The sequence below is a fragment of the Coturnix japonica genome, chromosome 2 (genome assembly GCF_054131305.1).
Source record: "Coturnix japonica strain WE chromosome 2, WE-NBRP24, whole genome shotgun sequence".
Lineage (NCBI taxonomy): Eukaryota > Metazoa > Chordata > Aves > Galliformes > Phasianidae > Coturnix > Coturnix japonica.
Window position 1 is genome coordinate 34,612,824 of NC_140664.1, and position 25,929 is coordinate 34,638,752.

The following is a 25,929-nucleotide window of genomic DNA, read 5'->3' on the forward strand; positions in this document are numbered from 1 at the left end:
GGGGGTTCAAAACTGTAGGAAAAGGATAAGTGGGAGAAGTCTGCCAGGACTTTTTGATGAAGGAAAAACTTTTTTTTTCCCTTCCTTTTTTTTTTTTTTGTTTTTAATAATGGCTCTAAGGTCTTGAATGAGAAAAAATAAATAAAAAATACCAAAGCAGACACTAACTTGTAAAATCTCAGCCCAAACAATGGTAGTTTGGCAAAGTCACCTCTTGTCTTATATAGAGAAGTTTGTCTTATAATGGCATGTGTTTGGCAGCGTAGTGAAATGTGATACTAGGAATTCTGCACTAGTGAAACATGTTGGATTTGAGTTAGCATTTGTACCTACTGACAGCAGTCAGTTCTTATGTGGATTAACAGAATGGTCTTGCTTTAAGTAATGACTTGGTAAGTGACCATATCTCTGGTCTTACCAGCCAAATTAAGGCCCAAGATGAAAAATACAACTTTAAATCAATGTGATAAAATGGCGATCAGATGTTGTTTAGTGAAAATGATTATACTTGTGTGCATATCAAAGCTCAGAATCTGCATCTGCCAGTTGTAAAACCAAATGTGCGAGGGCAGGCTTGGCAGGAGGCATGTCATGATAGCTTTTCCCATGTATTCTAGTTGCCAGTAATTCACTAGTCAAAGGCTTCCTGAGCCAGACACAGTGTTTTTATATTTACTAGACTTTTCCATGACCATTTTCCTGTGACCTCTTCATTCAGTACCTTAAGTGCCTAAACACTCTGCAGCAAGAAGTTCCACAGCAAAGATGTGAAGAACACATATGCTTCCTTCTTGAGCCTATGTCCTGGTGATTCCATGTCATGTCTCCAGCTCTTTCCTTGGTAAAGGCACTACCTACCAGTCTGTCCAGATTCCCCTCTTGTTCTCTAGCCATTTCAGTGCAGATATACCTATGTGCCATTTCAGTTGCATCTCTCTCACCTATGTTTACTGATTCCACTTGCTTTGTGGAGCTTGGTTTCCTTGTCCTCCCGGACACTCATTGTTAGCTTAATCTTCTGCTAGTTTGCCTGATTTAAGGCTTAATCTTACTCTTCTGAAGTATTTCAGTGAATGCTCTGAATTATTAAGAATGGAATAAAACAGGCAGCAACCTGTGGTGTATTTGTCTTGAATACCAAACAAGAGGTATGTGTGAAAGGGAGAAAATGCAGACGGTGACGAATATGAACAAAGTAGTGAAACAGCTTCCACACAAAGAAGGCGTGAGTTCTTAGGCCTTAGATTCTTCAGCCTAACGAGAGACTACTACAGAGAGAATGCAATACAGGTTCCATATCACAGACAGAGGATCATAAAGGTGTAATGAGTGACATAGAAGCCTTGCACGGCTTAGGTTAAAAGGGACCTTAAAGCACCTCAGGTTCCAACCCCCCTGTCATGGGCAGGGTGGCCTCCCAACAGGTCAGGCTGCCCAGGGCCCCATCTGACCTGGTCTTGAATGCCTTCAGAGGTGGGGCATCCACAGCGTTGATAAAGGATGAGCAAAGTTATTGAGAATTAAGAGAAATAATGGAGGTTGGTATTATTTTTTTGGTCAGATGTTTTGTTTTGCTACCCCAAATAGATTGTTTTGTTAATATGTATTACCAGATCTATACACAGTGTTCCTAGCGAGAATGTGGTAATCCGCTGTAATGGTATCTGTATGTCTCTTTCTTCCCTGGAAGTAGAGATGCTTTTATGCATAATAGTAGTTTTTTTTCTTCTCCGACAGCTCTCTTCAGTGAGTTTTAGTAGCTACTTATATGATGGTCGTACACAGATGTTTTGCATCTCTGCTACTTCCAAGTAATGAATCACTGGTCTCTAAGTGCGATATTCTGTCCTTTGCTGTTACTTTTCATCCCATTTCTGTCGCAGCTGTCCTTAAGATTTGGCACAGCTTCTCTTGCGGGTTGTTTCAGACTGCACAGTACTTGTAGTACCCCTTAGGTTTGTATTGTAAACAAATGTTGGTAGTGCTCATGTAAAGGTGTAACAAGAAATATAGAGGAAAACGTTGAATCAGAAAAGACTGACAGGTAGTGTTGGCAGAATTCCATGAATAACACCCTTCCTCCTTTCAGAAAGAAAACTGTTTTCATCTCCTCTTGATCTTCTGCTTTTCCTGCTTTGCAATTCTGGAACTAACCCCTCTCCTCTCGGCTCAGCAAACTTCTTCTCAGGTGGTGGTATATCAGATGTCTGACTGAGTTGGACCGGAGCTGTTGAGCTTCCTTTCTATAAAGAATATTTTGTCATGTTGAAGGAAAGTTGGATGTTTGACACGGTTTCAGCTTTTAAAAACCATGTTATATTTTATTGTATTTTCTCTTTACCTTCATGTTTTCATTCTTTCATCCAAAATGTGATCCAAGCAAGAAGCTGTGCTATCATCAGGTACTGTGAGGCCAGATAGGTTTTTTTCCACCTTTCCTTAATGCTGAAATGAGACAGAAACTTTTTGGATCTGATGCTGTTCTGAGACTCTTCCATCTCATCATGTGGCAGTGTTGCTTCCAGTTAAATCAGATGATGGTCCTGAAATACGGGAGGCAGTGCTCTGTTTGTATGCTAGACGCTTTCACTTAATTCATCTTTCAGAAGCCTCTGTGCCCGTCTGTGAGGCTGGCACAGCCTCTAGAGTGTAGGGCTGTTAAGTCTTTATCTTGTTTTCTCTGTAGTGGGAGTAGCAAATTGAAACAGTTGCTGTTGCTTCTCCTTGGTGTTAGTAATTGCTGTGGATGTTTGGCAAGCTTAGTTCTGGCCAAGTTCATTCAGGGAGATGCCTGCAGTGGCAGGGATTTAGCCACTTAGTGCCACTTGTCACCCCTGCTGAGGCCAGGCACCTCGCTGGGCCGTGGTGCCCGGTCAGTTCTCTGTGCTCCATCTGCTTTGCAGGGGTTGGGGCCTTCATGCCTGCGGGGTGGGGGTGGTGCCAAAACTGCTCGTTTGGCAGGTGCTAAAACTTCTGCTGTTCCTTGATGTCGAGTTGCCACATGGAATCTCTAGGTGTGGTTTGGTGGTGGTCCACAGCAAGAACAGCAGGAATCCCAATCGGAGATGGGGTGCTTTACCTGAGAGGCTATTCTCTCATCTTCCCTCCAGCTGGCAGTAAGCCCCCTCCAAAGGCCAAACCTGTATGGGAATGAACTGCTTTTTCCTGCAATTCATTGGACTGCCTTAACTCTCTGTCCCAGTACTGTGTGTGGTCAGATGAGCACCAGTGTGAGAAGGGAAGCGAGGCAGGAGGGAGCACCACTGATGTGTTTCAGTGCCTAAGTCTCTTCAAAATTGCAGAGATGTATCATCCTGCTTCACTCAGTGGGACAGCTGTGCAGACACTGGTCTGTCCCAGCCCCTTGGCTATCACTCTGGGAGCAGCACAGGAGCTGTTAGCACTGTCTTATGTCTGCTGGGGGTCCCCTGAGCCCGGTGCTGCTGGCACTGACTTGCAGCCAGGAGGTGGCCCACGGCCGACCTGCAGCATGAGCTGGGCACCATGTCCTGTGCCCACAGCTGGCCCAGGGAGCAAGGTGCTTGCTTTGGTGCAGTCGCTCCTTACCGTAGCCCTTTCTGGCCACTTCATATTCATCCTGCCAGCAGATGTTGGCCCCCAGCACCCGTTGCAGCCTGGCCAGGCAGGGAGAGCCGTGTGCTTGGGATGAGGGAGGAAGATTTTCATCACCAGGGGTCAGAAATAAGCTTCTTGTGTGTGGTCGATAATATGTAGCACGCGTGGTTTAGTAAGATGAGCTTCCAGCTCTCTCTGCAGGAGAAGGGGATGCATACCTTTCATTAACTTCTGCAGATTTCTGCGATCTGATAGGAGGCGGGAAAGAAGTTGAATTTCTACAGCCAAGTCTCTGTGTGTTACTTTCTCATGTGTTGTTGATGACGGAAAGCTTGGGCGGGTGCCGTGCTGTCAGACCGGATTACCCAGCGCTCGCTGTCAGGAGTCCACACTCCATGCTCACAAGCACTGTGTTCCTATTTCCTGAAGGGCTGCAGGTTTGTGTGGGTACAAACAGTGTGGCACGGGCACGAGTCCTCTGCTGTTCAGATTTGTGTATGCAGAGCACTGTGAAATTTGTACTCGTAACGTTATCTCTTAAGAGTAGAGTAAATCCTACTAAAGCAAGCAGTGTAAATTACACCGGCTGTACTTCAGATAAGTCTCTCTACTCCTGTGTGCAATTAGAGCTTTTTAAACTATTAATAGCTGTTATAAGAGATTGGTCTGTGGTAGGAAATGAAATTTTTCTCTGAGCATCCAAATGCAAAGATCCCTTATTAAAATATATCTAGCTGTTTTGCTTCTCTTAGCAGAAGGTTCATAGGTCACAGAAACAAGTGTTGAATGAAATTTCAAACCCAGTGGTCACCTGCTTTTAAAGGAAAACAGGAGCATTAGCTCATTTCAGAAAGCAACACAGTTATTTAACTTCTGTGTTGTGCTGTCACGATATGCCTCTGCTCATTCGCATCCATCTGTATGCTGCACTGTTTGGATTATTCCTTTGTTAGTTTTATTTTGAGCTGCAGAAGCCAGCACGGGCACCTGAAGATATCACTGGCTTGCTTTCTGCACGCTTCTTTTCCTAAGAAAGGGTGATCATACCAGGGCTGTGAATAAACCTCTCTGTGTTGAGATCTGTCAAACAGCAAGCATTGCCTTGCATTTACACTTTGCTTTCTTGCCTCTGCTTCACTGCACTTTGCTTTTTGGGGCCCCCTTTCCTCGTCACATTATTCAGTTTGTTTTGTTTCATTTTCTTAACCAACTTGTCATCTGCCAAACAAAGGGTATGGAAGAGATTGCTTCCTTATAACTGTTCCTTATCCACCTATAATTTGCTTTCCCTTCCTTTCTCTATTTTGAGCCTATCTCGTCATCTTCTCACCTTCATCCCCATCTCTCCTCCCTTCACAGTCTTTGGTTTTGGAAGGAGCTGGGAGACGTGGTTGTATGCCAGACGGGCTTGGTTATTACTTACATAGGAAAACTTCATCCTGTCCAACAAGTAAGCTATTCGTAGCCTTGAGGGATATATCTAAAGGGCACAGAGTTTCCACTCAAAATTTAAGTAGATTAGATTGTGTGTACATATTTGTTGTGACTTGGCAGGTATCCCAGCGCCTGAGGTCTCAGAACATATACATTGCTATACTCGAGGCAAGCTCAGCTCCGTGTTTCAAGAGACGCTCTGGAGCAATGGGAGGCTTCTGGGAGTTCACAAAGGTGTTATCCTCCCTAGATCTTACGCAACAAGAATCCTGACTACTGTTCTGTCTAGTCCTGTAGTTGATCTTGGTATTAACTTCTATCAGACGCTTCGAGGGGTGGCATAACCGTAAGACAGAGAGGAGAAAATCCTCTTTTAACTCTCTGCTGGTTTGGATTCTGTTCTGGAAAAAGAAGCCACTATTATTTTTCTCTGAAGCCTTCTTAAAATCGCGATACAATTCTAGATGATCGTGTTAGAGATGAGTGTTGTCTGCATAACTGTGTGCTGCCTCCTGGCACTGCATCTCACAGGCTAATTGCTGTTAAAAATAAGATATTTGTGCTTATTAGTTAAAAATTTGCTATGCTGTGGTGTTAATGGGCATCTCTCACCGTTGTAAGAGCAGCTGAAACTGTGTCACCAAGTCAGTCTACTGCTGTTTTAATAGTATTCACTTGTGGTCTTGGGTTGTTGTTCTTTATTCATTTGGCTTGTTTGTTTGTTGTTGTTTTTGTTTTATTATTTAACATAGTCCCCAGATTCAGGTGCTGGAGGGAACGGTGAAGTTAAAGCAGTTGCATTTTGTGCAGTTCTGTTTGGTATGGCACTTTTCCTTATAAGGTCCAATGACCAATTGTTTTGATTATTTAGAAGGGAAAAATTCCATGAGAACTGTTACTGAAAATGACTAACTCGGCATTAGTAATCTGTCGTTGTCGTACAGCATTGGATGCAATGCTGAAGTTAATAAAGATGGCTGAAATATCAGCAGCTGAAGCGATGAGTGGCTCAGATGTTTTCAAACCCATGTTCATATGTGATCTGCTTATTATGTTTTCTTGCAAATCACTAATGGTATCTGTAAATAAATACATGTTTTTGTTTGTGGTGGTGTGATCTCAACATCCAGGCTTTTTAAATAAAGAGCAGCCTGGATATCTAAGAGAAAAGTCAAACAGTTGTTTCATAGTGCAGAGTGACCTGCAGCTCAGAGCTGCAGAGGTTCGTATGTTTTGCCATTAAAGAGGTGAAATCTTTGCAGAATGGCGGTAGCACTGTGCTGGAGAATCTGCAGGAGCCCAGTGGGATTGTCAGGTCAGGTTGCATGGGAAGGGGATCCTTGACAGAAAGGTGGGCTGGATTTATTTAAGTGGTTTTGTTTCTTTATTTAAGCAACGGATGGAAGCTGGTAAAAATGCACCAGCTGATAGGCAGGACATATGGGCCCCTTTCACTTGGAGTTACAGAAAAGTATGAGAGAGAAGGGACCAGGATTTGCCTGATTTGAAATGTACATCTACCTGACTTGACTTTGGGCATCTCAGTGCTCAAAAACAGCTGCCTAAACCCATTTCTGCCATGTGCTAGAGCAGGCTCTTAGAGGATGAGAAATGATCTGCTTTTACCTCCTGTATGTTGTAATAAAGATTTGCCCTAACAAGCAGAAAGCGCATGAAAAAAAATTACTGCGTTTCTTTTACTTCTGTTAGGCTTTTCTATGTACGGAAACATAGGATTCACTCAAGCAAATAATGGGTAGAACTGTCCGTTTTGTCAACCTTAGAACAGAGGTAGTGAGAAAGCCTTTGTGATCAGCAGTCTAGACATCCTATTTACCATGGTTTCGTCTACAGTAGGCTGCTACTTTGAACATGTTAGTTCCCCTCGTGGCATCGTGTGTCCGTGCTGAACTGAATCCTGCAAGTTGTGTCAGACAAGGGCTACTTGCTGCAGTAGGTGCAGTAAATGCACGCTGCAGTGAGTTAAGATTCCTCTCTAAGGTGTCTTTGAGTTACTGGTTATAGAGTGCTAGTTTGTTCTCTGCACTGTGTTTCTTCCCACCTGGCTCCCTACCCATGCCCTTCTTTACTCCAGGATCATCCTGATTAGAGGTAAATGCTCTATACATGTTGGCACTTGCTTATGATAACGAACAGGTTGGTTGTGGTGATTTATTGGTTATGAAGGGTCTGCGTAGTCTCTGGTATTGTGTGTCCTCTGGTTTGTTCATGTCTGATGCTACTCAGATGAAAATCATGTCGGGATGTACAGATACAGGCCAGTGCCCACAGAAATTAAAGCCAGAGGGTGCACCTGGAGCTGGCCTCAGGGATGAATCAACAAAAAAGGCTGTAGTGGATCTGTCAGATGACAAGGAGGCGTAAAGAGATTTGCGCTACACGCCCTCAGAAATTCTTTGTGCTGGGGTTCTGCCCGTGACATTGCCACCAGATCCAGGAGTGACCTATTTATTTTTTTCCCCGGATGGTGCACAGTGCCACAGCAGAGGCCTGAGGCAGCCAGGTAAAAGCCCAGCAGTAAAGGTCAGTAGCCTCACCTATGCCATACTGTCCAGCCTGGCCTGGGCTTGCTGGAAGCACTGACTCATCAGATGCGAGCAATACCCAAGAAACAACCACAGGATCCCGCAGAGGCTGGAGGATGAAGCCGATCCAGTAAGTACTGCATGCCCAATTGCACAATAATTTCACAGTAGGGTTTGAACTACTTTTTCTGGAGTGGAGAGCTCTGGCTCAGGTAGCGGCCTTCCACTTGCAATTCCACTTGGCAGTTCTCAAATGCAGGTCAGGCATGTCTTTATTTATTAGCCGTGGGTTCCTCACCCACACATACATGCTCTTGCTCACTGGCCACCTCCAACCTTCTGTGCTCCAGCTGTGATTCCTACGTGTCTTTGCTTCTCTTATCCTCTCACCTGAAGAATAACAACTTTACTATTGGTACTCCTTTCCCATCTCAAATTATTTGATGTCAAACACAGTAAATGCCACACAGCCGTCACTCAGCTAACCTTGCCTAAATTACTAGCCCTGGTTTGCTGAATTACTACTTGGAAACTTTACTGTCAGTTTCCCTGTACCTCCTTCTTCTCCTTCCCCTTGTTATCTTTGCTCCCTACCCTCTGTGTAAGAGACCCACCCCATAATGAAGTTCCCAAGTCTCTACAGCCCATCCCATAGTTCCCTACCTTGTTTGGGAAGTCTAGAGATCACTAGAAGGACCAGAGAGGTGACTCTGCTTTTGATCTCAGGAGCTCATGGCTCTCTCTCTCTGCCTGCATAGGGGAGCCAGGGTGCTGTAGAGAGGGCTCAAGGCTAGACACAGCAAGGAGCAAATACTTCCCTGCTGAGCTAGAGCCGTGGCACAGCTCTCCTTCATGCTCCCTGGCATCTCAGCTCCTCGCCTGGGTAGAAGGAGTAGAGGGTTCAGAGGCTGGAGGGAAGGGGTTGGTTGTTGTAGGGGAGGCACAGATGCAGTGGATGGACGATGTTATGTGGGACTCTCTGTGTTTCCTCCTCCTGGCTGCACCCCTCACCTCCGTACTCCTCAGTGTCGTCTGTGACAAATCTGCACTGTTGACGTGGGATTTATTAGCGTTCACTCTTTGGTACCAGACATCACAAATAGAAGAGTTCTTGATCACACTTCTTGATGCTTACGCATTTTTCACGCTGTGTGGTTTTCTTTCTCTTGCCCCCTCCATCAATCAAAACAGCATCCCCCCTCCTCAGTCTGTGTTTCAGTCAGCTCATTTCTTTGCTGTGCCAGGTCCCAGATGTGAGCTGCGCTTTTCTGCCTCCTCTCTCAGCTGATCTGATCTTTTCTCATTTCCTCCTTGCTAATCGCAGCCTTTCCCAGCTTTGGTTATGCTGCCCCCCTGCTCCAGACCTTAGTCATGCTCAGAGTGTTTATAAATCTGAATGCAGCCTCAAATATGAAGCCGTGCTGTCGCTGAGTTTCGTTAGCGAGCTCAATCTCTGCTGAGGGCGAAGCACTCAAGGAATTTCAAACTGCTTTGCTTTCCTAAAACTTTATTTAGCATAGCGGACTTGTGTATATGTAACTACTAGTGCAGATTTGTCTTAATTTTGCAGTGTGCTTTACAGTAACTTGTAGGAGCCACAATGAGGCTGTGGGAGGGAGGTTTAATACAAATGTTGCAAGGTAAAGGAGTTCCTTTTTTTTTGCTTTCTTTCTTTCTTTTCTTTTCCTTTCTTTTTTCTTAACCCCTTCCTTCTAGGAAATGCACATCTACTAGTCGAGGATGGAGCTTGTTAATAGGCAGCCTTACAGTGTGTTATCTCAGCTTACCTTTTGTAGAAATGAAACCCTTAAATCTCCCAGTATCCTTCAGCACAAGGAAGGCTGGTTGCACATGTGTGCAGTCACAGATATAACGCCTAATGTCTTTTTTTATCCTTAATACAACCAAAATCCCTTTATTTTCAAATGCCCATCCAACAGAGTCTGATGATTTTGAGAATGGAAACAATAGCGACCAACTTACCCCATCACGTGTGCCCCAGGAGAACCTATAAGAGCATATATAGTACATGAAAGCAATCTGAAAAGCATCCTGCAGTTTTGAACAGGACGTGGTGAAAAGAAATGTTGGGGGAAAAGAATCTGAATGTGGTTGAGGGAGGAAGCTAGTTAGTGTTATTAAAGCAGTTTGTGATGAGTGGGGTGTGTAGTAACGTCTTTTGTTTTTTTCTGATTTCTCTTAGCACATAAAAAGCTGCAGCCCATATGAAGAGGGGAATTATTAGCTAAAAGATAGCCGTCAGATTTCGGAAGATAAATGAAAGGTGGATCTGAACCTTGAAATTGTCAGCTCAGCAGGAGGTTGCAAAGGCAGAGTGGTGAAAGGAGGGTCTCCTGCAGAACTCCCAAGAAGATTGAAATGGATTGTGCAATTCTGGAAGGGGACAAGAAACGGGCAATACAAAGGTGCTAAACATAAACAGTTATAACACAACACTGGTCACGTGCTTCACCTCTACCTCCAAGCACCCAGCAATACATAGAGATGTTCCATGTTAAGACTGCTTTATTAGCTGGATTAAGTAGTAGTATTTTCTGACAGTGTTTGGAACCGTGTGTGTCATCTAGAGGAGCACTCCTTGCAGTACCTACTTTGTTTTTAAGGTCTTTTTGTTTTTCCAGCTTTGAAAAAGCACCATCATCTGTATCAGTAACTAAGTTCTGAGTACCGGTCTGAAACATGAACTGAATACATGACCAATGTAAAACTTATCCCTTCACATTTTAAAAATAAAATTAAACTAAAACCTTCTCGATTGCAAATTGTTCTCTAATCTACAGCTACTTTCCCACAGCAGGAAAGGAGCTCAAGCGTCTCGTTGGAGAGCACATTAGAAGAATGAACTCTCTGGGACTCACAAAAGCATCTCCATGTTTCCATCTGCCCTCCAGGGTTTTTTCCCATAATGTGCATGAAATATTGCTGCATACCATACAGTCAGAAGACTGTTTTTATTCCATCCTTTTTTGTCACCGTCTTCCTTCCACCTTTCTGGAAGCCTGCCCTGTTGGCAGTCTGCAGCTGTTCGAGGCAAAGTCTCGCGTATGTTTTTTTCCCATCGCTTAATGTAGGTTTGGAAATCAGGGAGGCAGTGTCTAAACTGTGTTGCTTTAAAAGCCAAACAAACAAAACTCTGCACTCTGGTGTGTCTTGGACTGCGGAGAGCAAACGTGACACATCTTTCGTCACAGACCACTCAGTACTGATACTGGTGAATGCTTACTGTGGTCAGCTGTGTCTGGCAGAATGTGAAGGAATGTGCTTGTCTTAAGCCTGTGTGTCTGAGAGGTGGAGGTAGAGCAGGGTAACAGGTATGTGTCTCATCACCTGCTTCCGTACCAGTGAGGATCCCTGTCCCTATATGTGACCTGCTGTGCACTGATGTGACACGGAACAGCCTCTTCATGCTGCTTGGGAGCCTTACTGGCTTGGTTGCCCTGCCGGTAATGAGCCAATTATCTAATGATTAATTGTAAAGCTGTTTGGTGGTTGCGTGCTGATGACATTTCATCAGGCTGATAGGAGCTCCCAGATTAGCTTGCTGTTGGTGCAGCTCCAGGGTAGACTTTATATGGACTTTGGGGAACTTCTGCCTTTCTTACTTGAAATCTGTAGCAGCTGCCAATCACCTTATTCCAAAAATCACTGTCCAGGTGACTACTCTGGATGCTAAGTGCTTGGCTTCATTTCCCCTCACTGCTTTCAGTGGTTTAGGTCTAAATTGTGCATTATTATTACTATTATTTAAAATTATTCCCTAATCTGACATCAAATCTCAGAATTCTTACCAATTCACTTGTGCATAAATGCAGAGCTATGCCCTTGTCTCATTAACAGAGATGCTCTCTTAACAAAACAGCAGGCAAACACTGAATTCTGTGTAAGTAGAGCAAGCTGGTTGTGTATATGCTAGTGTCACTGCTTAGATTAAGCTGGTATAGAGGAACCAAACCAAAATTACCTTCAGTGCCTGATTTGGGCAGGCTCTGAATGGCTCTTTGATGGCAGTTTGTTGTAGGCAACTGACCAGTTTGGAGAGAGATCTGCTTTGTTGCTTCAAATTATCCCTTGTTCTGTGCTCTCTGAAGTCATTCACGTACACCTGGCAATGGAGTATTGCCCGAGACATAAAGCAGCGTAACTTATTGCATCTCTAAGAATGTATGTGCTATGTGTACCCTAAGTATTTTGCTTCTTCAGTTACTCTTTCCTAAGGCTTTTGTGTTTTATCTCATAAGGTTTTGTGATACGATCATCCAACATCAGAGCTATAGCGGTAGTAGCAAGGCCATCTTGACTAAATGTAAGTGACGCTTCGTTTAATGTAAAGTTACAGTAATCTATTAAGTTATTTTCTTTTCAGATAGAGCAGTGCTTCCTCGGCTGTGAGGTATCTTGGAGGATTTGCTGCTGCTTGGAAATTGTACGCTCTTTCTTAGTTTTCATCTTTAACTGGGGCTGGGATAAAAGATGCGGAGGAGAAAGGGCAGACATGATCAAGGTTTTAATTGAAATAGCACCATCCCTCTCTGTCTGAACTGCACAAGATTATGTTGCACGGTGATAAACATGAGTGGAGTTTATCTTCAGTTCAGCAGTATCCTTGTGAATCCCACCTTGCAAACCAAGCACCAGAAACTTCTTTACTTGGTTTGCGCTTGGTTAATTTTGGTTGAAGCCATAATTAAGCACAGAATTGATGGTCACCTTGCTGACCATGATTATCCTGGAGGAGTCAGAGTGATGTTTTTAAGAGAACCGTGTCTTAGGGTCCTGTTCTTTGAAGGCATCAGCAAGACTTAAAGATGTTCTGGTTTGAAACTCCAGGTAAAATGTACCAAAAGCTTTTTGAGGAAGCTAAAAAGTTGCAGTGTAAGAGGGGATGCTTGTAGGTCTTTGCACAGATGAATAACAAATTAGAAGGTGAGACCAAAGGGTAGAAATGAAAAGAAAATTCTCTATTAAAGATGTATCCCAGTTGAGTTCCACAGAGGTCTATGCCATTCCTTGCGTTCATAAATGATATAAGCAAGGGATGAGCAAGTGGATTAGCATGTTTGCTGTCAAGAAGGGAAGCGTCTGTGAAGGACAGTAGAAGGACACTGAAAGTTCTGAAGACTGAAACAAAATGAGAGATGAAATTCAATATAGATAAATGACAATAACTGAGGAGCTCATACATGATTATGAGTTTGATCTCAGTGTTATCACAAATGTGTAAGACTTGGGGATGATTCTGAATAATTGATCACCAAAGCACAACTTGACTGATAGGAGATATTAGGAAAGAGCCACTGTCTTTTAGAACAAGAACATACCAAGCTAAGAGTGAAGGCCACTTCCAAGCCTTTGAAAGTAAGAGAATCTCCATAAAACTGGTAGTGGAGAGACCTGTGAGATGATATCTCCCACTAACATCAGTGCAGTGGATATTAAAAATGGGTATGATTTCTAAGGGGAGGCTGAACGGAAAGGGCTTGAAAGGAGAATGTACTGAAAATTGCTAAAATAGGAACCATGTAGTGGTTTAGGAAGTCCTTGACATCAAGGTAGTTGGAAGCCAGAGGAGTGCTGGTGGGAGATATCACACATTCATCACCTGTTTTGGCTATTTCCTGAGAGAGAATGCTGGAGAGGATGTACCATTAATTTGTCTCACACACTTAACTCTCATCTTAAGAAGTCTGAGTGTCTTGTTTTACTCCTGGGACAAACAAAAGTAACTACTTATGAACATGAATTAATTCTTAATTGTATTAGTGTAGGACCTCATAGATACTCTTTGGGTATGTGTTTGTGTTTACTGGTACACGTATGGGATTTGCTTTTGATTAGAGTTTACTGTTAGAATGCCATGGTCCTGTATGCAAGGTTGATTTCTACACAGAGTTTGCTTTCATCAGTTTAAGGATGAATGCAGATTGTTCCTGGCAGGTTTTAGGGTTTGGGGGTTTTTGTGTGTGTTTTTATTTGTTTGTTTTTTTGTGTTTTTTTTTTTTTAGCTCTAAAATACATAAAGGGACTTTTACACGTTTAAAACATTCTAAAAGTAATTACAACATCAGCACTGTTTGCATCACAGCCTTTCCAAAGGTTTTAGGAAAATATCTGTGCAGTGTTTTAGAAATTCTTAAAGCATATAAAAACCTTGAGCATCAGATGGGTTATCTCTGGTCAGTTCTTGCTTTCCTTGATTTATTACGTAAGCAGGAATCCTTAGGAATATTTAGTAACCAAAACTAAGCTCTCAAGATTTGAAGTGAACATAAGCAACTTAAAAGATGGAAGCCCACAGAGAGATGCTGGGTAGTGTTGTGATAGTTTGTTGTTGTTGTTGTTTTGAAGTTACAGACCATTAAGTCACAATGAAATCAACTTTGGTAAAATCATGTTCTACTTTTCCAGAAACTTAAGGAGGAAAAAAAGCAGCCAAACACAACAGGATTTTATGTAATACTCTTACTAGTGTTGCATAGTATAAGAATGAGTTGTTGTCTAAAATTAAGAAGCTAGTTGTTCACAGTTGATGGCTGTGGTACAGCCTTGTAGAGTTGCAGCTAGTTTTATAATCGAGGAAAAAAACTGGTGTATATAGCAGTTGCATCAAGATAAATGCTCATCTCCGCATAATTGCCATTAATTATCCCGAGCAACTTAGAGATGTTTTGCCCCAGGGAGTTTGCTTTAGTAAGTTTAAAATAATAATGGATAGATTTCTTAAGATGACATATGTCTATCAGATCTTTACTGGTGAGAAAAAATAATAGGCTGGGACATCTGTTCACCTTGCTCACCTCAGAGAAGCTGTAGGTGCCCCATCCCTGGAGGCGCTCAAGGCCAGGTTGGATGGGGCCAAGGGCAGTGTGAGCCAGTGCTTGATGTAGCAGCTGGCAATATTGCTTATGGTAGGGCTGTTAGAACTAAGTGATCCTTGAGGTCCCTTCCAACCCAAGCCATTCTGTGATAGGCATTAGCAATGTGCTATCACTGACAGTAGACTAAGGTGATTGCCTCACATTAGTTTCAGTGCTTATGCTAATGTGTTATGTTTTAGCTACTAGACTGTTTCCCCCAAGGGTGAAGTCCTATGCATTATTATTTCAAGTCACTCTTATGTTTATACCCAAGATCACCAGATAGATAGTTTCGTTGTTTTGCCCACATCATTCCATTCTCCTGCGGTAGCTTTTCTCCTGCTGCGTGCTTGGGTTTTGTTTTGTCTTCCTGCAGTCTGCATGTGCTCTTGCTGCCATGGTCCTTCAGCTATCCCTGCACAGGGGATAGACTGGAATGTGAATTCAAGCTAAAAGATTCTTCTGATATCGGCTTCCTGATAAAAAGGGAAAGCCCTGAATTTCATGATAAGATAAATACAGCCTTGTATTAAAAAACACAAAACAAAACAAAAACTCAAAACATCGTTGTTTCTTTTGTGATGAGTTTGTGTATGTACACATGCTTCTCTTACATGAAATGCTTCTTTAAAGTTGGGCCAGTGCCTACATCTTTGAACAGCTATTTACAGTATCTCTTATCCAAACCTGTAGAAGGCCAAGTGGCCACCCACCTCTCAGTGTCATCTCATCACCCACTGGGGCCTCCGTATGTGTTCTTTGGTTTTTTCACATCATTCTTTAGGCTTATGAGAGAAGAGCAACATAAAAAACCTTAACCAGTTCTCTGCTAGTACAAGATAACATACCTGTTAGCTCTCTTCCTCTCAGTGCCATCCTGCACAATGGCCGAAGGCAGTGCTCTGGGCTTTGAAATCCGTCCATCCCGCCATTTGGCAGTGCCGTGTTTATAGACAGTCGTGCCAGGTGTCTTCTTTGCTTAGGGGTGAAACATGTGTATACATGTTGCTCGCTGTTCACATCTCTTCCAAATTACACAATAAAGCAGACAGAAAATTAAATGAAGTATAATCTTGTGGAACTGCAGGCGCGAGCCCTTCTGGTATAGGGTGGCACCCTGATTAAACCAACTTCTGGTTATAAATCTCACAAGAACAAACTGGGGAGAATCAGCATCCATCTTCCTATCCTTGTCCTTCTAAATACTGGCAGCAAAGGTGAGCAGGCTTTGCTATCTGATGCCTTTAAGAAGTGACATGCTGTTCAAATAAGTGTGTATCGGATCACCTGCCAAGAACAAATAGTGATGTAGACACCTGCATCTGTCAGAAGACTGATTTTAATTGGACACCGAGAAAGGCAGCCCCAAAATCATCAATACTTCAGCATCTTTGCCAGTTAAACATGAATTTTGGTTGCAAGCTTGACCTTTTTCATTGGTCAACTCTTCAAGCTGAGATCTCCCCATAACATAAGGTCACTGTCAGTAGCATCTGTCTCAGGAAGACTGAGGTTGGAGGCTAGACCTTCTGCAGCTACTTTAGGATGTTTGTCCTGCTGCAAAACTGCAGCATTTTTCTACATGATTCAGGGAGTGAAACCTACCATTTGTCCCACAGTCACTATAAGCCTGCAGTAGGCGTGATGGTCCTTTGATGATCCGGGGGATGTCCGAAGGCGGTAGATTCCAGCATCAACTTCTGCCCACATACTTCCATCTTACACTAGGTGTAATAGTGATGGGCACAGCGCAGCTGGGGAGTTGTTTCCCTTATACCACTCATGGCAGCGGTTGTGAGGGTTCACAGGCCCAGCCTGGAGGGATGTAAGTGTCTTCAGAGAACTTGATCCTGTTCATGTGAGTACATGCTCACCTGGGATCTGTGTGGACAGCCCTTCTTAAGGAATCACACCATTCACAGGGTAAATAACCCCTTTTCATTCTGTTCGCTTCAAGAAATATTTAAAACCCAAGATGACCATGTATTACCCTTAAATCTTTTATTCTCTCATTATCACAACTAATATTTTAGGACCCTTTTTCTGCTTCACAGACAGATTAGTTTCAAGAATCGGAACTCCATGCACTGTTCTATATGTGAAGTGTAATGACACTTCCTGACAGATACTGTGTTGTCAATACTGTGCTCACATTATAACCCTGTTTTGAAAGACCTTTGACCCTTTAGATGCTGTACATTCAAGTATAGTCTAACTGACAATGATCTGGATGGGTCAGCAAAGTTAAGGCCGGGCAGATACCAGAAGATCTGAAAAATTCCTAGAATTATAATGTGGCAAATTACAGAAGTCTTTTAAGTTCCTACGTGGATTTCAGGCACATTTTGCAGTGTGGTGCTTTCTGCCTCACATGGATAATTTAAACTTTAGTATTGATTAAAAACTGGTTCTTATCTCATCTGATTGAGAACTTAGTAACACCACAGGCAGGTACAAGAAGAATGGTGCATCTTTGTTCACTATTTTACCTTAGAGATTTTCTAGCACCGGAAGATTCTGAGGAAGGTGGTCTAAAAATGAGCATTGTGGTGGGCAACTTTGGCATTCTGTGCATAAGAAAGTCTCTTAGTAGATTTACTGCTGTAGAATATAGAATTTATATCTAAGCTCTTTGACTAGGCATTGGTCTTGTAGAATCTGAGATCCCAGCTAATTGTAGGTACAGAATCGCCCACATCTGGATCCACTGCATTGCAATTGTGCTTTGTTTGTAAGACAATGAATAAGAGTACCTGACTTTCCTCCTTCATTCAGTTCAGCATTTCAAGTACATCTGGCATTTACTTTCCTTATTTACGTATTCCAGTTGCTCCAGTTTCACCTGCTTTGATAGTCTTCCCGTGCCTCTGATGACCGGTCCCTGAAGCCATCTGCTTTTTGCTAGAGTTCCTTCAGATATGAAAGTTCAACACAATAATCATTTAAGAGTTGAGGAGGCATTATATTACTGGAAATAGTCTGTAAATACCAATAGTGAATGGGCTAAGTCCCTTAAGACATAGTTCATTAAATGTTTGGAACTGTCTGAATTGCTGTCTGCTTATTATGAACTGCTATAGTAGAAACTTTTGGATTACGAAGCACTTTCTGCTGTGACAGAGTGGGAGATATCGAGGTAGGCATCATAGGGTATCTAGATTATAATCATAGAGTCATAGAGTAATGGTCGTGCTGAGAGAATACGCAAGGAGTCATCAGCATTTTCTCCCCAAAACGAAGTGATTTTGATGAGAGTTGTGTCCCCACACTTTCTTGTTAGTTAAAAACAAGGCTTTCTGTTTGGGTTTGGGTACTGGACCTGTTTCTACCCCATACCTGCATGTAAAAAACCCCAGATAAACTCCCGTTGTCTGCCAGAAAGCTTTGGTGGGTTACTGAAAAGCACTTTCACCTTTGCTAGGCTTTCAAGCACACTTATTCACTCACATCCATTACCAGCAGAGGAAGTCGGGGTGGCGCAAAGCTGAACTTGGTACCCAAAAAGAAAACTGTAGCAGAGAGAATGGAAAATGGGATGAGCAAATTGTACAGGGGGCAATGTTGCATGATGCCACAGCTCCTACTGGGTACCTTCAGCCTAATATAAGACCAAGTGTACGTGTGCTATACAGAGCTTTTCCCCTGCATACCTGGATAAGTTGGAGGGGGTAAGCCTATCCCTTAGAATGAGGTGCTGAGCGTGTTTCCAGTATATTCCTACATCATCCAGGAGGCCTTCTAGCAGGAAATGGGAGATGTACTGCAATTTCATAAAAGGGTAGTGGCAGGGAAAAGGGAGATGTAAGGGAAATTCCAGAAAGGCCCTCTGGATTAGCTCAGGCACACCTAGACTTGCCCTCTATTGGGATTTACCTGTAGCATGTACATCATTAAGATGCTTTATTATTTTTAAAATTAATTTTATTTTCCTTTGCAGGTCACCTTTTAAGCTGCTATTTCCTGTATAATTAAGCAGAATGAAGGCATTAGGTTCTAGTAGAGTTGGGCCTAATCCAGAAATCTTCTCTTATTCAGTCTTTTCTAAGTAAGAAACTCAAGTCCGGGCCCAGTGTTTTACATGTTTTACTGTTATTTCTAAATTATTTATGGTCTGTGGGTTTTTTTGTTTTTAACTTGATTGAAAACTTCTATGCTTTTGTCTAATAATCTCTCTGTATTGCTGTCCAGCATAGCGTTAGTTGAAATGATGTAAGTATATTGGAAATTGAAGTGCATAAATGCTACTGATACTGCAAGAGCAATTGATTCATACAGTTTATAATTAACAGTAAATAATGTTCAGTGCATGGATTGGCTCTATCCCTTTTAACTTTTCCTTTCTGATTCTTTCCAACTCCCAGTCTTGCCACATTCCAGCCTTTCTGAATATCCTGGTTTAGCTGGAGTCTAGTCCGTTCTTCCTTTTCTTTTTCAGACCAGTAAAAATGGGAAGTACTGGATTCTGGTTTCCTCCAAGAAGAGTCAGCGGAACTGGTTAAGACCAAAATCTGAGGACTTTAGTGGGCAAACATCAGGTGTGCATTGAACAGAAGCTACTTTATTCCTGCTTTAAGTATATGCTTCTTTAAAAATAGTATTACGTATGAGCTTTTGTGTGATGTGTTTGTTATATTTGATACTGCATATAATCATTCATCCTGCAGTTGTGAAAGCACCAGTAAGAATGAGGGTGTTAAGTGATAATTATGTTGAGACACAAACAGGCAATATTACTCAAAAAAATTCTTTCAGCTGGTCTTTGGAAAGTGTAATATTTGAGGATCAGTGGTTTTTTAAGTTGTATCACCATTGCTCAGTCTATATATCCACAAGAAAAGAAAGAAAAAGGTGATGATTTACTATTCAGAAATCAATACTGAAGTTCTTAATTGCCTCATCTGTTGAGAAACGATACTGAGATAAAGAGTGCTTACATGGTGTGTTTTTTTTTTTTAATAAAACACTGTCATTGCCAAAGATTGAATCCATACTATATTTGTTCTAATAATGCATTTTTAAGGACGCTTAAACACAGTTCAAAATCAGCTTAATTAGTTTTGATCGTAGAGAAACAAAACTTGAATTCTTCATTCACACAGATGTGCTGAGTTACATCTGGTATGGCAACTAAGTTACCTGGGGTTTTGGAGAAGATCAAAGTAACATAATATTGGCCTGAATATAGGATGGCCTCAAGCCTGGGATGTGATCCTTGCAGTTAGAACACAAGTGAGATGTTGTCAGTGCTGTTTACATTAGGAGTTAAACTTCATGTGCTGTTCCACCATAAGCATGGCTTTGCATCAGATCCTGCGCATCGCCCTTTGCATGACCTAATAATGTTCTGAGTCTCTCCAGCTTGACGCATGTTCAGCTCCCCACCATGTGCCCCTCAGCATTACCAGATTACCCCATTGTCTTGTCCTTGGATGCTCCTACCCATATGCAGTGCTCCCCACAACTGTCAGTGCCCCATGCCTCAAGGTTTTGTTCACTCTTCACCCAGCAGCTAACCTTCCCTGCATCCCACCAGCCCTGCCTGCTTTTTCCCTTGTCACATGGAGGCCACCTGCTGCTGTGTTTCAGCAGGGTCAAATTAATCATGCTCCCCTACAGCAAGCAGTAGAGGTAGTTCCCTTCGCTATTTGTACTAATGCTGCCTGCCCTTCCCAGGCTAGGTGGGGATTTTGTAGAGGAGCGGTGGCCCACATCAAGGAAGCAGATGCTTCAGGACACTCCTGAAGATGCTGCTGTGCAGTAAAGCCATGTAGTTGCCCACAAGATCTGAAAATACTATATAGAGGGTGCTGTTATCTTTTCCTTCCCCAGAACTTCATCTGTCAGGAGGATTAGATGATCTCTAGCGGTCCCTTCCAGCCCTTACAGTTCTGTGATTCTGTGAAAGTGGGTAGAACAAGTTTCATTCTATCTTCAGGCCAATGTACATAGAAGACCAGTGTGTTTGTTTATGGGAAGGCACAGTAAATTATAATACCAGATCATGATTAAAGTGTATATTGAAAAATCTTTTGACCTACAAATTCATCGTGTGAATGAGATTCTCTTCTTCATTACATTAGCAGCTCCATTGAAGTCTTTGGAATTGGTCTTCATTTACCCTTGATGAAGTTCTTTGATTTCAAGTCTCCAAACAACTCTTCAATTTCTTTTCTTTTAAGCTAGAAAATTGCTTATGAGACAGAAACTGAAATTAAGCTGATTCTTTGAAGCCCTCTGCACATTCCCAGTCATGGAATTGTTGTCCCCAGGCTTCATCCCATGAGTGAGAATGAGTCAGAGGCAAATAAGAGTCCTTAAAGAAACACCTTTACTGTTGCTGGGTATCTTTAAAGAGGTTAGTGGTTCCATGTAGATCTGGGGGGGAGGAAAGGTGGTCTTAGAAAACTTCTTGCTTTAGGAGGTTGGTACAGCTTGATCTGCTGTTCAAAGACTATAGGGTTGAAAAGTAGCCATCTTGGTCTGCCAGTGTTTCTTTCCTTTTACAAAGACAAGGGAGAAGTTATGGGAAGGAGGGAGGAAGAGGCATAGACAAAGACGTTACTCTGTATATGTGTTTCAAATGGAAATCTCAAAGCTGAGGCATTCACAAAAATGCACATGCAGGTTTTAAAAAGGCACATTCCCTTCTTCTCTACCTCCCTGCTGACACAGCCCTCCTGTCCTGTCACAGCCTGATGAAAACACAGGCCTTCCTTCCTCGCTTTCTTCCAGCACGGCGCTGGGCTGTGGCAGGGACCTCAGAACCTACCAGGCCTCCCCTGCTGCTGGTTGGGATGAGTTTGCTTTGCTTACTGGGGAGGTGGCACGAGGCCGGAGCAGCTGCTGCCTGCTGCTCCCTGCCTGATTCCTGGCTGCTCTGCTCCACCTGTCCCAGCAGCTGCTGGCTTTCCTGGCCCCGCTGGAAGCAGACATGGGGACAGCCGGCCACCAGGCCCCCGGCTCAGCCTCTGCCCCCAGCCTTGCTGCAGTCCGGCCCAGCCCAGCCTGTTCTTGCACAGCTGTGCTGGTGGAGGCCGGGCTGGATGGCAGCTGCAGGGCTGTGACACCAGGGTGGGGGGGAATTGCCACTGTTGTGGGAGAAAGGCCTAACATGGGGCTTTTCAGCCCTGCCCACTGTTTGCATTGAGCGCAGCCCTCCTCTCTGTCCATGCTGCTGTAGACCTCACATTTGGCCCTTCCCGCGATGGATAGAGCTGGTTTGGGTATCTAACGTAGCAACTGTGCTCCGATGATTCTGTCGGTGACTTCTGACAACAGAGGATCGTTGAGTGCCCTGTAGTCGCAGGCACCCAGTTGCTACTATACGTTACCAGATCATGAATTTAAAGTCATCCTTGCCAACAGATCAGATGTGAGCATCGCACACCTCCTGTAGCCAAAGGCTGCTGGTTTCATTCACGGTTTGCAATGCATCAGGAGGGTCTAGGTTCCTCCTGGAGGACCAAGAGCCTTCACCCCAAGCTAACCTCAACCTCATCACCTTGCACCTTGCAGGGTAGTGTGAGGAAAATGCAGGTTTCCCATGCTGGGCTGATAAAAAGCCTAATCCATGAAGTATCTGTTACTGACATATCACATCTCCAATAACAGAGGAGAATTTCCCTTGGCATTAGAAATTATTGGAAATGTTTGCATTTTTTGCTAGAATAGACACACAAACAGTAACCAAAATTAGCCAGTTTACCAGAGAGTGTGAGCTTCGCACCCCCTCCCCCCCACCCACCTTGAACTGCCAAAAAGCTGCTTTTCATGTAGGTTTTCAAACTCCCAGTTGCATTTCAAGATGTACAGATTTTCATTTTGATAACCGTGTATGTGCATGTGTGCGTGCATGTGTGTGTATGTCTGTACAAACACCACAGGCACAACTTTAATTCCTTTGAAACCTGAAGCTGCCAAAAGCCTTCTTCATACGTTCTGAAGTGAGTTCTTTGTCTGATGCCTCCCGAAACCTGACAGAAACTTTGCTGTTCTCCATCAATGCCTGAGGGGAAGGTTGTGAGGTGTAATTTCAGGGCATATGTGGATCTGTTCATCCTGAGCAATGCATTATAAGAATTGCAGCAAATAGTGTAAAGAAACCTATAGGTATTACATTAGACCAGCTGAACCTAATTTTATTTTTAACTTTTATTCAGAAGCATCACATAGCAAGTAAACTTCAGAATTTAAGTTTAGTTACAAACTAGTTGTTTCTTATTTTTTTTTTCCAGTCCCCTTTTGCTTTCTTTTACGACCACATGAAACTTGAGAAGCCATCTAAAGCTAAATCATTTAGTGGAGTTGGGCAATTCCCAAGTGTCCAACAAGAAGGCCTGGTTTAGGCTGCGATGGCCACTGTCATTCCTGGTGATTTGTCAGAAGTAAGAGATACCCAGAAAGTCCCTTCAGGGAAACGTAAGCGTGGTGAAACCAAACCAAGAAAAAACTTTCCTTGCCAACTGTGTGACAAGGCCTTTAACAGTGTTGAGAAATTAAAGGTTCACTCATACTCTCACACAGGAGAGAGGCCCTACAAGTGCACACAACAAGACTGCACCAAGGCCTTTGTTTCTAAGTACAAATTACTAAGGTATTAAACTCTATTTATCTTTCAGATTATATTATCTATTTTATGTTGGCCGTGTTAAGCCGTGTAAAAGTATATATTTGTGTACGCCTTCAGCTGATTGCAGAGAGGATGTGTTAATTAAAAGTAGCCATTGGATTGTTTCTAGAAATCTAAATTACATAAGTTTGCAAGCTATTGTCTTTGATTTTGTTTCTTAATTTGTTTTCTGTTTTTGTTTTCTGTTTGTTTGTTTTCTTAATGAGAATAGAATTTTCATTTGTATAAGGAATTGTCACAAGAAAAGAGTATGGACTGAAAATTTTTGGCTATGGACTTTTACACAAGTACTTTCATACTTGCCCATATACCCCTGTTACAGTAGCTAAAACCCACCAAAACTAAAGTGTCGATTTAAGAGAAATGGCTCGTGTTTTGCTATATTTTAATTTGTCAAACTGTCTTTGTAGTGTCATGCTTTCAGTTAAAAGGTTCTGTTGAAAAGCAACCTTAGTGTAGTATTTAGCTGCCATTAAAAAAGAAATGAGCACGTGTGTTTTTTGATCAAAATAATTACTTACAGAATATATCTGTGTTTAAAGGCATATGGCTACTCATTCTCCTGAGAAAACCCACAAGTGTAATTATTGTGAGAAAATGTTTCACCGAAAAGATCACCTAAAGAATCACCTACATACACACAATCCCAACAAAGAGGCCTTTAAGTGTGAAGAATGTGGAAAGAACTACAATACCAAGCTTGGGTTCAAACGTCACCTGGCTTTGCACGCTGCAACAAGCGGTGACCTCACCTGTAAGGTATGTTTGCAGACTTTCGAAAGCACAGGAGTGCTGCTGGAGCACCTAAAAACTCATGCAGGCAAGTCATCGGGTGGAGTGAAGGAGAAAAAACACCAGTGTGAACACTGTGATCGTCGGTTCTACACCCGAAAGGATGTCCGTAGACACATGGTAGTGCACACTGGAAGAAAGGACTTCCTCTGTCAGTACTGTGCACAGAGATTTGGGCGGAAGGATCACCTAACGCGCCACATGAAGAAAAGTCACAACCAAGAACTTTTGAAGGTCAAAACAGAGCCAATGGACCTTCTAGATCCCTTTACCTGCAACGTTTCTGTGCCTATCAAGGATGAGCTGCTTCCAGTGATGTCGTTACCTTCCAGTGAACTGACATCAAAGCCATTTACAAACACTTTGCAATTAAATCTCTACAACACTCAGATTCAGTCCATGCAGAGTTCTGCATCTGCACACCAAATGGTTGCCACATCGTTACCATTGGGAATGCCTTGTCCAATAGATATGGAGTCTGTCCACCCTTCGCACCAGCTATCATTGAAATATCCGCTCAGTTCTACCTCATATGCAGTTTCTATGCCTGAAAAGGAACAGCCTTTGAAAGGGGAAATCGAAAGTTACTTAATGGAGTTGCAAAGTGGTATGCCTTCTTCGTCCCAGGATTCTCAAGCGTCTTCGTCAAAACTAGGGCTGGATCCACAAGTAGGGCCACTAGATGATGGGTCTGGGGAGGTTTCCCTTTCCAAGGGCTCCGTTCCTATTAGTGAACCTCTAAACACCCCGTCATTGGACTTTTCTCAGCTGTTCAACTTCATACCCATCAACGGCCCTCCCTATAATCCTTCTGTTTCAGTGGGAAACCTTGGAATGAGTTACACACAGGAGGAGGCACATTCTTCTATGACTCAACTTCCACCACAGACACAGGATCCACAAGATCCTAGCAATAGTATAGGTCTTGGGTCTCTGCACTCATTGTCAGCAGCTTTCACGAGCAGTCTAAGCACAACCACCACCCTACCGCGATTTCATCAAGCTTTCCAATAGGATGTACAAAGCTGGCTTGTTACTGTCTATTTGTAGAAATGCCTTAGGTGACCATTTTTAACTTAGTGCCTACTATAAGACATTATCAGTTCTCTGCTTTTGTACAGTACCAATCTCATGAAGCCAGTAAGAAAGTTAAATTTTTAAACATGTTTTGAAAGTGTTTATTCTCAGCTGTGTTTACTTCATTGTTTGGGGTTTTTTTTTGTTTTGTTTTGTTGTTGTTTTTTTTTTTTTTAAAGTCTCCTTGTATTGTTTTCATTTTCACTGCCAAATGACACATTTAAAATGTCCACTAGAAAGTCATCCCAAGCAAGCGTTCAACGCGCATCCCTTTTTATAAACCTTCTTCAACCTTTACAGCCACTCTGTTCTATTGATGACAGTGGCGGAACCACCATTTTAACCTTTCACAACATTTGCAAAGGATCCGATTCAAACGTGTAATCACAAAGGTTCCTGAAGATTGGGGAGGAAGTTTCTCTGGTCCCTTTTCTCTTCCCAAATGGTGACATCTGATCTGTTTTATAATGACAAATTTTAATTTTTAAATAAAGATTCAGATTTTTCTGAAAATTTGGATGTGTATATATAGAAGCCCATATATACACATGTACATGTATATATACATATATATATGTGTGTATATATATATATATACAGTTTGACTTATATTGAAGTCATTATAAAAGGTGTTAAGAATTTTGCCGTTTTCTGGCTTAAATTTTTGTGGCTTGTTATGAATATTGGAAGAGAAAAAAAAAGAAATACAGTTTAATTTTCTAAAATCGTGGCTGAACGGAACTTCAACAGGGAATCTCTGCTTGCCTAACTGACAAAAGTTTCAAGTTGAATTTGGAACTGTGTTGCGCTTTCATGACTCTGGTAGAGGAAAACAAGCAAATTTAATGGCTGATCTTGAAATAGAAAAGTGTTGTAATTTAGTAACGCAGAATATTTTGCCGCAGTTTTTAATTCTTAACTTGCTGTTTGTTTGTTTGTTTGTTTCCTTGTTTGTTTTCTCTTTAGTAGCATAGAAAGAGTACTGCATAGGAATCTTCCA

The 25,929-nt window shown here is 42.5% G+C and overlaps 1 protein-coding gene across 15 annotated transcripts in view; it reads left to right on the forward strand.

The window, feature by feature from the left end:
* Nucleotides 1–25,654, forward strand: part of PLAG1 (PLAG1 zinc finger) — a 43,808-nt gene extending 18,154 nt beyond the window's left edge. The window contains exons 2-7 of one of the 15 annotated variants that reach the window (XM_015855582.3): nucleotides 7,507–7,686; nucleotides 9,760–9,982; nucleotides 11,816–11,880; nucleotides 18,867–18,966; nucleotides 22,666–23,024; nucleotides 23,603–25,654. In XM_015855582.3, coding sequence (XP_015711068.1) covers nucleotides 22,783–23,024; nucleotides 23,603–24,866 — 1,506 coding nt within the window. In that variant the 5' untranslated portion in view covers nucleotides 7,507–7,686; nucleotides 9,760–9,982; nucleotides 11,816–11,880; nucleotides 18,867–18,966; nucleotides 22,666–22,782 and the 3' untranslated portion in view covers nucleotides 24,867–25,654. Of the gene's footprint in view, nucleotides 1–7,506; nucleotides 7,687–9,759; nucleotides 9,983–11,815; nucleotides 11,881–18,368; nucleotides 18,477–18,866; nucleotides 18,967–22,665; nucleotides 23,425–23,602 lie in introns of those variants that run through there. The other 14 variants (XM_085539548.1, XM_015855589.3, XM_015855583.3 and 11 more) reach the window with 14 other exon arrangements.
* Nucleotides 25,655–25,929: the final 275 nt, after the last annotated feature.